Below are 12,058 nucleotides of genomic sequence, written 5' to 3'. Positions count from 1 at the left end.
TCAGCAAGATAATGCACCCTGCCACACTGCAAAAATTGTTCAGGAATGGTTTGAGGAACCATGACAAAGAGTTCAAGGTGTTGACTTGGCCTACAAAATCCCCAAATCTCAGTCCGATTGAGCATCTATGGGATGTGCTGGACCAACAAGTCTGATACATGGAGGCCTCACCTCGCAATCTGCTGCTAACGTCTTTGTGCCAGATACCACAGGACACCTTCAGAGGTCTTGTGGAGTCCATGCCTCGACAGGTCAGAGCTGTTTTGGCAGCACGAGGGGGACCTTAACGATACTAGACAGGTGGTTTTAATCTTGTGGCTGATCGGTGTATATATGTATGTGCTATATAATATATATCTATAAAGATATATATTATATTTATAGTTATTCTGTATTTGCAGCCACAATACACTTACATTTTTAAATATACATAAATGTTTTAGCCATATTATTAAAATAACTCAGTAACTTTTTTTGTTTGTGTCGTCTTACATTGACACCTAGTGGCTTGGTTGCAGCATCATTAAATAGTTCTCCAACACTTGTTTATATTCAATCTCTCTTCATATGTGTTCTTCTGTAGTTATGTTGTATCCGGTGATGCTGATGGAAAGTTGAATATCTGGGACTGGAAGACCACTAAACTGTACCACCGGATCAAAGCGCATGATAAAGTTTGCATCAGCGCGCTCTGGCACCCTCACGAGACCTCTAAAGTCATCACCTGCGGCTGGGACGGACAGATCAAACTCTGGGACTAAATGAGGAAGAGTTACAGGCATTTCAGGCCATTTCATACTTTTTATACTTCCTGTCATCCTCAAGCTTTCTTCCCAGCTGCATCGTACACTCTCACTGCCATCTGATCTTTAACACTGATGTGGTGGGGTTTATCGTGCTGGTATCCAGTCACACATGCAAACACACCAGAGACTTTCCTGGCACTGGACACAGGCCATGAGCTTTTAATCTCATTTGTTTTGTTTTGTAATGATTGAAAATGTAAAGCATTGCTTTACCTGCGTCTCCAGTGTCTCAGATTTCATTTGGTTGATAATAAATCTATGTAGTTTATTTCTGATGTCTGTGTGTTTTCCAGGATTTTGGCAAGTCCTTTGGTGACATTGGTGAGTGAGAAGTAAAGATTCGTTATCTCGCATTTTGTTTGTCTGTTGTGAAATATTATCGGTATTAATTTTACTCATCGATATTATACTGTTTTTTTAATACTACGACTATCATAGTAGAACTGCTTAGATGTTGTAACTGGTATTGACAACAGCAACAACAAAACGACACACATCGTGACTATATTCAATGCCTTGATGACTTACAAATCTTCTTTGGGGTTTATCTCACACAACCTGTCCATAATATGTGAATATAATATTTTATTTTTGAAAGTATTTTTAATTAAACGTCTCCCTGATATCTTTGGTCGGCTGTCATGAAGAAAGTTTCTAAAAATGTTTTAGGAATGTTTTTGATCAGATCTTGAAGAACAGATGAGGAACTCACTCTCACATTGACATGTTCTCCTCTTAAAGTCTTGTGTGTTAAAGGGATTTCTTCTTATCCACTTGATAAGGCGTGTAAAAACACACACAGCCTTTGAAATGTCTGGGTCATAAATTAAAAGAAATTATATCTTGCAAAGAAAAAAAAAAAAAACACATTTTAAAAAATATTGTTGTCGTCATTTATTCATTTTAGACTATACTAGGACCATTAAGAGTTTTTGCTTTGTGAGTATTTATTTATTTATTTTTTTTCCCCCAATTTGGCATTCCCAATTCCCAATGCGCTCTAAGTCCTCATGGTGGCGTAGTGACTCGCCTCAATCCGGGTGGCGGAGCACGAATCTCAGTTGCCTCCGCGTCTGAGACCGTCAATCTGCGCATCTTATCACGTGGCTTGTTGAGCGTGTTACCGCGGAGATGTAGCGCATGTGGAGGCTTCACGCTATTCTCCGCGGCATCCACGCACAACTCACCACGCGCCCCACCGAGAACGAACCACATTATAGTGACCACGAGGAGGGTACCCCATGTGACTCTACCCTCCCTAGCAACCGGGACAATTTGGTTGCTTAGGAGACCTGACTGGAGTCACTCGGCACGCCCTGGATTTGAACTCACGACTCCAGGTGTGATAGTCAGCGTCAATACTCGCTGAGCTTCCCAAAAATCATCCTGTGTCCAGACACAGTATTTTTATTTTCCATCATGAGTTAATTTCAATATAAAAACACTGCCATTATATAAACTTACAATTGTACGTGGCAAGAGTAATTTACAGTTTAAATATATCATTCATTGAGAATTTGGGGGGGGGAAATGTGCTTAATTGTCGTAACGTCACAATGAAAATTCTTAATACATTTTCTTCAATCAAAATATAATTTCTTATTTCTTTTGATTTTGGGATGAAATACAAGCTGGACATTTATTGATCATTTTTGTGGTTAATTACGGAGATTCGCCCATTTATCTTCCAAACTAACAGTCAAGGGTCAGTATTGACGACCTGTTTGTTCTCATTAATCAACATTCTCGTTTCCTGGCAGTCGAATGGCTTTAGTGTTTGTTTTGTGTGTGTGTGTGTGTGTGTGTGTGTGTGTGTGTGTGTGTGTGTGTGTGTTTTAATAATTTGTTTAGTAAGTCTGTTTGCCTTGTGAGTGTGTGTATATATATATATATATATATATATATATATATATATATATATATATATATATATATATACACCAATGAGCCACAACATTAAAACCACCTGCCTAATATTGTGTAGGTCCCCCTCGTGCCACCAAAACAGCGCCAACCCGCATCTCACAATAGCATTCAGAGATGATATTCTTCTCACTACAAATGTACAGAGTGGTTATCTGAGTTACTGTAGACTTTGAACCAGTCTGGCCATTCTCTGTTGACCTCTCTCATCAACAAGACATTTCCATCCACAGAACTGCCGCTCACTGGATGTTTTTTGTTTTTGGCACCATTCAGAGTAAATTCTAGAAATTCTGTTGTGTGTGAAAATCCCAGAAATACTCAAACCAGTCCGTCTGACACCAACAATCATGCCACGCTCCAAATCACTGAGATCAAATTTTTCCCCATTCTGATGGTTGATGTGAACATTAACTGAAGCTCCTGACCCGTATCTGCATGATTTTATGCACTGCACTGCTGCCACTGGACTCTAGAGCAGTGGAGACGTGTTCTCTGGAGTGACGAATCACGCTTCTCCATCTGGCAATCTGATGGACGAGTCTGGGTTTGGCGGTTGCCAGGAGAACGGTACTTGTCTGACTGCATTGTGCCAACTGTGAAGTTTGGTGGAGGGGGGATTATGGTGTGGGGTTGTTTTTCAGGAGCTGGGCTTGGCCCCTTAGTTCCAGTGAAAGGAACTCTGAATGCTTCAGCATACCAAGATATTTTAGACAATTCCATGCTCCCAACTTTGTGGGAACAGTTTGGGGATGGCCCCTTCCTGTTCCAACATGACTGCGCACCAGTGCACAAAGCAAGGTCCATAAAGACATGGATGAGTGAGTTTGGTGTGGAAGAACTTGACTGGCCTGCACAGAGTCCTGACCTCAACCCGATAGAGCACCTTTGGGATGAATTAGAGCGAAGACTGCGAGCCAGGCCTTCTCGTCCAACATCAGTGTCTGACCTCACAAATGCGCTTCTGGAAGAATGGTCAAAAATTCCCATAAACACACTCCTAAACCTTGTGGAAAGCCTTCCCAGAAGAGTTGAAGCTGTTATAGCTGCAAAGGGTGGGCCGACGTCATATTAAACCCTATGGATTAAGAATGGGATGTCACTTAAATTCATATGCGTCTAAAGGCAGATGAGCGAATACTTTTTGCAATATAGAGTGTGTATGTGTGTGTATATATATATATATATATATATATATATATATATATATATATATATCTCCAATCGTTGAGACATTCTGCTGTTTTTTTTTTTATTTTGATTTATTTGACAAATTAAAAAAAAAAATGTATAATGATCATATAAACATCATCCCATACAATTTAAAAAGCTGTTGAGGATAAGCAAACGCAATAAAGCCAAAGGGTTATTTCCATTGTGGTCCTCTATGCGAAAAAGAGAGTTGACTCTTGGAGAATCAGATCTTGTCCCTTTTTGGACATGTATTTGGAATGTCCACGTCCCATAGTATTCTACATTTACAACATGTAATTACAAGCTCTGCAAAGACTTGAATACTTTTTACAAGTTTGAATCTCGTAATTACGGTAATGATGTGAACGCATGTCAGACGGTTCGATACATGTCGCAGCAAAGCCTTTGGTCTCAGTCATCCTGATTGACAGCCTTGACTGGATTTATAACGTCATCTGGCTGTCGTTGGAGCAGTCAAGCAGCAAAACATCTTTTTCTTTCTGAGAGTTTTTGTCTTATTTTCTGGTAAAAAAAATAAAAATATCGAAACATTTACTTGAAGGAAATTAAGAAAATATTATGTCTTGTGTTCAGAATAATTAGAAGAACTATTTAAAAAAATAAACGTGTTTTTTTTTCTTTTTCTCACCCCAATCCAGGGGCGGTTTAGCACTAGGTAAATGTAGGCAACTACCTTAGGGCCCCCAGAAGCCAAGGGCCCCCTAAAAATACAATTAATGTGCTTTTTTATTATCATTAATGTTAAAGTGTGCTGAAATTTTAAATATCACTGTTACAACACCGATATGATTGATATGGCTGTTATTTTCAGCACCATCAATTCAAGCAACCCCCTCCCCCCCTCGGATCAGGCTGTAATGGAATATTCCAAGATATTATGCAATCTACACAAGTTCATGAACAGGTGAAAGTGCGCCAAACCGCTCAGACAGTTTCGTGTGATTTCACCGTATACTCTGTTGCAAGTTACAAGCTAAGCTACATTGTTGCTAGTTCCGTTTAACACTCGTAATTAAAGTTTTTTTTTCTCAGACTGTTGACTCGTTTTTGCCTTATTTACCAGTATAAATCTAGAAAACCTTTGGAATCACATTTTTGTCTGCTGTATGCACAGTCTAGTGCTGTCTCAGAGACCAGTGAGGACATAGGAATATTTTCTCCATACCATCCCATAGAAATAAATTCTATTAATAATAAAAACGGCTTACAGCACCTTTAAGAGAAAATCAAAGTAAATGTGTGTCATTGAAGAAGGCCCCATTCCTGTACTTTGCCTTGGGCCCCCAAATCACTAAATCCGCCCCTGCCCCAATGGAAATATAAACAAAAGTATTACACATTTTTGTTGGATTTCTCTGAAAACAAGACAAAATATTGTGTTTTTGGTTCTCCAGTAAATTTGAGAGTTTTAAGGATGTTTACATATTTTTTTGTTTTAAGGTCTAGATATTTTTACTGTAAAACAAGACAAAAATACATATATTAAATATATTTTTGCAGTAAAGCTACAGTGCAAAAAATAAATAAATTCTTAATTAGTATTTTTGTCTTGTTTTCCAGTAAAAATATCTAAACATTCAAAAAAAAGAAGCAAATTTACTTGACAAGCAAAATGGCATTTTATTATTTATTTATTTTTTATCTTGTTTTCAGAGAAATCTGACAATTTAGTGAGTTTTATGCTTAAAACAAGAAAAAACTACTTGCCAATAGAGTTGGTAACAAACAACATTAGTTAACATGAACTTACATTGAACAATATTTTTTACAGCATTTATTAATCTTTAATGTTATTTTAAATATATACTAATACATTTTATAAAATCAAAGTTTTTATATGTTAACATTAGTTAAAGCACTATGAACTAACAATGAACGATTGTATTTTTAACTAACATTAATAAAATTATATTAATTATGTGACAATTTGAAAGCGGAGACTTTGTTGTACCGAATAAAACATAAAACTCAATTGTAACAAGGTTTAAAATGGGCAAGGAGGAGGTGGGAACCGGCTGAACAGTTAAAGTAACGGCAGCTGCGTGTGGCTCGCTCTCTCCCAAATTCGGCTTTATCCCTCTCTTTGGCTGATTAGCCCGATTGGGGACCGGCACCGCCCTCCTCCTCGTCACACTCCTCCCTCCTTTGCCTCAGGCCGGGGAACCCTCGGCATGACATACACCCTCCCTCCCCCCCTTCCAGGGGGGGCATTGCCCTTATAGCCTTCAGGCTTTCCCCACCTTTCGAGACCTGGGAGGGAGATAAGGGGAAAGGGAAAGAGCGAGGCGGAGCGACAGTGAGAAAAAGAGAGGAGAGAGAGAAAAAAAAATTGCTCGGTGGTTCCCAGACACGCCATCGCCTGGTCCTCGACCACTCCTCCACCTTCTAGCGGACGACAGCCGCTCCTCCCCGGGCGGCCAGGAGCAAGTCCTGCGACCCCTGGAGGATGGAACGCCCCTCCACGTTCTGGTGGCCGGTAGTGAGCCCCTCCACCCCTGGCAGTGGCTCCACCACTCCAGGTGGCCGGCAGAGAGCCCCTCCTCCCCTCATGGATGGCAGCGGTTCCTCTGCGTCCAGACGGCCGGCAGCAACGACTCCATCCCCCGGTGGACGGCCGCAGATGCTCCATTGGGCGGACAGCAGTGGCGAGGACTCTACGACAGCGCATCCCTCCTCCTTCCCAGGTTTCGGGACCAATGTAACAAGGTTTAAAATGGGCAAGGAGGAGGTGGGAACCAGCTGAACAGTCAAAGTAATATTTAAACAAAAAGACACAAATACACACACGGCAGCTGCATGTGGCTCTCTCTCCCGAACTCTGCTTTATCCCTCTCCTCGGCTGATTAGCCCGATTGGGGGCCGGCCTCGCCCTCCTCCTCGTCACATCAGTATTTGTGTTATTTGCTTAATTTTCTCAATGCAACTTCGATGCATTGCATAATTTTAAAGTTTTGTTAATAATAATTCTTGAATTCAAGCAGATGGAGGGCTATATCTGGGGCCTATAAAATGAAAATGCGAAGACAAAGTAATAATAAAAGTGATATTGTTAATATATTTTACATTTTCCTTTTTGAAAATGTTTATTTATTCATTATTTATTTTTATAGTTTCCACAGTGGTATTAGTAACAAGACATGGAAGCATGGATCTTCTCTACCGTGGTTAGATGTAACATGATTCCTATAAAACAAATTATGGCACAAAACAAAATTGGTTGTAACAAAAATTTATTATAATCCCTCACTCCCCTAATGTAGCCTATGACAAATGTAATAGAGCTGAAGTAGTGATATGATAATATTTATTATCAATTTATAGCTGCCTAAAGTACAGTTAGTGTTACTATAGTAAATTCAAGGGTGGTAATGTAGAATTCTGTGCCAAATTCAAATGGTTTCCACTTCTCGCGCCTTGCTTCTCACTGATTCTCACAAAGCTGTGCGTTTAAGAGCTTGAGCTTTAAGAGCTTTGTGCTCGTGCTGCTCTGTCCATTGAGCCGTATCCATCTACAGAGTCATACAGGTGCATTAGCCTAGGTTGTGCCTTGTGTTTTTGACACTGATAATCCAGATACTTCAGATGCGTCACTAGACTTCAAAATCAGATGAACCGCTGTACAAATGCATACCAACCCGTATAATTGAGAACCAACTGATATACTCCAAGTCTAGATAAACGTTTTAATGCAAAGAGGAACTTGCCGATAGATTTGATTATTATGAGTGATAAACGCCCCACTCTCTACTAATTTGCTCTCAGCGCCCCATGGCATCCTTTGAACGCCCCCTGGGGGGCAGTACCACCCCCGTTGAGAACCCCTGCTCTAGGACTTTGACGCAGAAGCATACTTGGAGAAATGTAACAATTCTACACCGAATGATTTAAATACAGAATCTATACTGACTTTCTCCTGAGCTATAAAGAGATTCGGACTGGTGCCAGCAAGTATGAGTGTCTCGCTTCTGGCAGACCTTGAGTGTCTCGCTTCTGGCAAATCTTAACTGCCTTAAGAACAGGTGAATGGGGGGTGGGGGGAAGCACAACAAAACCCCTCTCCTCTTTGACAAGACTGATAAGACCATGTGCTGAAGAAACTTCCCCATGGTTGCCGTCGGAATTTCAGAACAAATACATTCCATTGTTTGTCAATATAACCAACTCTCTACATTTAAAATTATTATACTAATCATGAGGCATGTTTCTGGCTTACCATCTCCCATGAAGCTTAATTCATGAACATTTGACATGGACTTTGGACTTTTCTTATTTCACTACTATCCAAATATACAGCCGTGTGGAGGATTTTACCAAAAACTGACAAATGCATCTTATGCAGATGATAACCCCGACAAGTATGTTTCTTATAATGTGTAATGTATTATCCGTGCTTAACTAATGAACTTAATAGTAGGAAGTTTTATCATGCATTATAACTTAATTATAACTGTAATTTAATAAGGAAGTACAAGTGTCTGGTATGTAATTGATTGTCTCTTAAATTCCAGAATGATGGTGTGAAGCATATTTGGGTTATTTGCAGTTATACTTAAGAAATTCATGATTAAAATGTTCACTTTGTGAGCAGGAAATTAAAAGAACAATAGGTTGTAAATTAATTAGCTTGAGAGGAGGACAAAAATGGCCATGTGACATCATAAAGACACCTCTGATTGGCTTAGAGCCTCTTTGGGGTGAGACTAAACAGAAAGGGTTAAAAGACCAGCCTGGACAACCCCTCTCTCTCTCCTCTGATCTACGGCCTTCACACGCTTTAGCCTCTGTCCTGGGAAGTCCCGAGCTCTCCCTTGAGGGAGTCCTCACCTCCGGGGCTCTGCCTGATCATTCCATCACCCATCCATCGAACCAAACAAAGGCCTCCTGGAACTGAACCAAGCCAAAGGACTTCAAACAACTACACACGTCAAACAACGCACACAAAGCAAGTTACAGACCTCCAGACTTTTGCTGAAATCTGGTGCTTTCTTTAATATAATTTAAGTATCCCAATCTCAAATCATGGCATACTAAATTAAGTTCTCAGGGTTTGTTCAAGGCAAGGTCATAGACTCCATAAAGTTCATTTTTTCTGTTACAGTAAATTCCATTCATCTTCTGTCAAAGCTCACTTACCAACCCGTGTTTATGTTTGTCTATGTGTTAGTTTAGTTGTTTGTTAGTTTAATTTTTTGTTGTAGATTAAAGTCATTTATATTCAAAGAGAAGTTGACTGTGTCTTTGATTAAATTATATCAGTCCCTTGAGATCTGTCAATCCTAAATTACATGCTCATAAACAGTATTTCAATCTATTTGTGGTATTATTTTCAATGGCCATGAAAGTAGTATTACCGTAAGAATTGATCTTACGTTCCGATCAACTCATCGCTGGCCGAAGACTTTGGTTGGATGTAAACATTGATTCTTTTAATATTCCCAAATCAATCACTAATTCCCTTATTGAGCTAAATTCCTTGAAATAATGAGCCTGTTGTATTGCATATTAAATGGAGGATTTTAATCAGATTTCTAATCTGCTCAGGTGTCATTTATCTTGCATATATTTCCCTACCTTATTTTGGTGGTTGAATGTGACCAACATTCTTAAACTAAATATTTACATGTAAAATCCTACAATACCTAATGCATTAACTAATGGAACCTTATTGTTACCAAATAAAGTTATTTCAAAGAGAAAAAAAAAGTTTATTTTTCTTACCCCCTTGGCAGATTTTATTTTTTTAAGCATAAAGTTTACTACAAATTTTCAGATTTTTCTTAAAACAGTCTGAAATATGCCATTCTGCTTGTCAAGTAAATATACAGTATTTTTGTTTTGAAGAATATTTAGATATTTTTACTGGAATACACGATATTTTTTGTGGTGCAGAACTTCTTTGAAGGCAAAGATTCATCGCAAAAGCAATTAATTAGCCAAAAATTAACATCTTGCACTAAGTGATCAAATACTATTTTGCCCTACAACAAAAGAAGTCTTTTCAGATCGCCAAAATCATACAGTGTGATTCTGAGTTTAGAGGTTGACTTTGTGGAAGTAGACTATGTAGACAGCAAGACAGCTCACAAGGACTTGAAAAACACAAGTCTGGTCCCCTCGCAAGCACCGGATCTCCTGCTGTTGGAGAGAGAATCCAACTCTGTTTGACAGGCACATTTGACCTGAAAGACAAACAGTGCACCAATGATCTCTAAGAGACATTTACAGCCTTGCGTCGCTCCCATTCTCACTCTTTGAAAGGCATTATTATTCTCGCTTTGTCTGAATTTGATGTTTGATTGATGATTCCAAGATACCCATCTCACAGAGTATCGTCTGGTGAAGGTTACCATTGTGGTGAAAACTGAGTATTCACCCATCCCAGTATGTAGGAGCTGCTTGCATTCTGGAGGTTTTTGTGTAGAAACAGACGTGTTTTTGTCGGGTCACTGTAGCTGTGATAGAGACGGAAGTGAGCGCGCTCCAACTCCCTGAGCAGGCTGAACCAATAGCGGACCACCGAGGGCTCGTCTCCGCCCACCTCAAACCCCGCCCAATGCAGGTGCACTTCGAGAAGCAGCAGGCCGATCGAGTCCAACACTTCCTCGAGAATCAGATTCTCTAGAATCTTCCACTCTGCACTTTCCATGTCCACCTTCAACACGTCCACCTGAGAGAGAGATGTAAGTGGTGTTGTAGTATATAATACAAAATGTATCAAATATATTTATACGTCAAAGCTATGTATGTAATTTTGCGGTCTTGCATCCCAGTTTAATATGCAGAGTCGACAATAGTAAACCATTTGTAGGTCGCCTCAAAGAGTACTACAGTGCTGTCTTGGTTATGGAAGTATTTTTCCAGTTAATTTGTTTTTTTTTTTCTTAGGGATGTCATAAAATCCTTCTTTAAAGGGTTGTAAGCCATGAACCAAACTAAGCAGCTCTAAGGTGAATCACAACATTACAAACTTTGATTTAAGGCAATGAATCCCATGAAGCCTTGTCAATGATGGAATCAAATTAAAAACAAAGGAAAAATATAAAAATATTGATTTAAAGTTGTTGATTATAAGTGTAGAAACAAGCTCTTTTGGCGTGCTTTTTTGGCAACGATTCTCCCGCTTTTATCCAACGTGTTTTCTGCAATCTGTTTGAAAACGGTGATTATTTTTGCAATTTCGTTTGGGGGCGCTAGTGCCGCAGAAATTACACACTTAGGGCTCTATTTTAAGAGCACTAATGCTAAGCGCAGTGCTATTCTTTAAGTGCAAAGTCAGTGGGCATGGCCATGAAGTTTTTGGTATTTTCGTGCAAGCATGCGCTAAGACTAGGCGCAAGTGGGTTTGGCGAAATTGCGCGCACAAAGCGCTAATGGGTTGGATCAAGTGCAATTTAATTCTAAGGTTCTTCTCCGGTTATTGCAGCTTCTGCGTCCTATTATATAGTCCATTCCCTGTCAAGTACTAGCGACATAAACAAAGACAGCACATTCATAAGAATTTGGTAGTGTGTAAATGGATGAATGCAATGAATTAGAAGAATAGAAATATGGACTTGCTCCTTTAATATGCTTATAAAATGTCAAGGACATAATTTGATGTTCCACTCTATTTTCAGGATGGTGACTTTATCACCACCTGCTGGTGGAATCTCCAAACTGCAAGTGCAGGAACTGAATTTAGACTTTGCGCTGATAACAGACATGCTTGTGAAACGTCTGCGCAATGACCAATTTCTTAGGCAAATTGCACTTTGTGTCATTTTATTAACATACAATACACCCACAGATAGCACAAACACTCCCAACCATGCCCACTTGCGCTTTGCGCTAGCACGAGAATTGGATAAGAAATGGTGCACGGTGGTTGCGGCTAGCGTTGTGCTTTGTGCGCTCACGAAAATAGAGCCCTTAAGCTTTAAGATCTATAATGTTAATGTCTGCTTTTAGGGATCATTTATAGTGAGTTATGTTCTTAATTTTAATGGTTTAAAGGGAAACATCCAGAACACCTTAGCAATGTCCTGGCAATCTCCCACAATACCCGAGCATCATGCCAACAAGATTTGCATGGGCAAGTCTCATTCATGTTTTCTACAGGTATATTGATGTGCCTC

General features: G+C 39.6%; 3 protein-coding genes across 6 annotated transcripts in view; 1 reads left to right on the top strand and 2 right to left on the bottom strand.

Moving 5' to 3' along the window:
* The window catches only part of cdc40 (cell division cycle 40 homolog (S. cerevisiae)), a 30,829-nt gene extending 29,148 nt beyond the window's left edge, over window positions 1–1,681 (top strand). For 2 of the 3 annotated variants that reach the window (XM_051655605.1, XM_051655606.1), the window contains one exon: window positions 584–1,680. In XM_051655605.1, the coding sequence (XP_051511565.1) occupies window positions 584–761 (178 nt within the window). In that variant the 3' untranslated portion in view covers window positions 762–1,680. Of the gene's footprint in view, window positions 1–583 lie in introns of all 3 variants that reach the window. The other variant, XM_051655604.1, reaches the window with a different exon arrangement.
* The window catches only part of LOC127416310 (WD repeat-containing protein 20-like), a 143,030-nt gene that overhangs the window by 63,288 nt on the left and 67,684 nt on the right, over window positions 1–12,058 (bottom strand). The gene's annotated exons all lie outside the window — the stretch shown is intronic.
* The window catches only part of LOC127416337 (probable methyltransferase-like protein 24), a 32,512-nt gene continuing 26,234 nt past the window's right edge, over window positions 5,781–12,058 (bottom strand). The window contains exon 5 of the mRNA XM_051655644.1: window positions 5,781–10,611. Within this exon, the coding sequence (XP_051511604.1) occupies window positions 10,288–10,611 (324 nt within the window). The 3' untranslated portion in view covers window positions 5,781–10,287. The remainder of the gene's footprint in view (window positions 10,612–12,058) is intronic.

This window comes from Myxocyprinus asiaticus, chromosome 25 (assembly GCF_019703515.2).
Source record: "Myxocyprinus asiaticus isolate MX2 ecotype Aquarium Trade chromosome 25, UBuf_Myxa_2, whole genome shotgun sequence".
Lineage (NCBI taxonomy): Eukaryota > Metazoa > Chordata > Actinopteri > Cypriniformes > Catostomidae > Myxocyprinus > Myxocyprinus asiaticus.
This window is presented reverse-complemented; position numbering and strand designations above follow the sequence as displayed.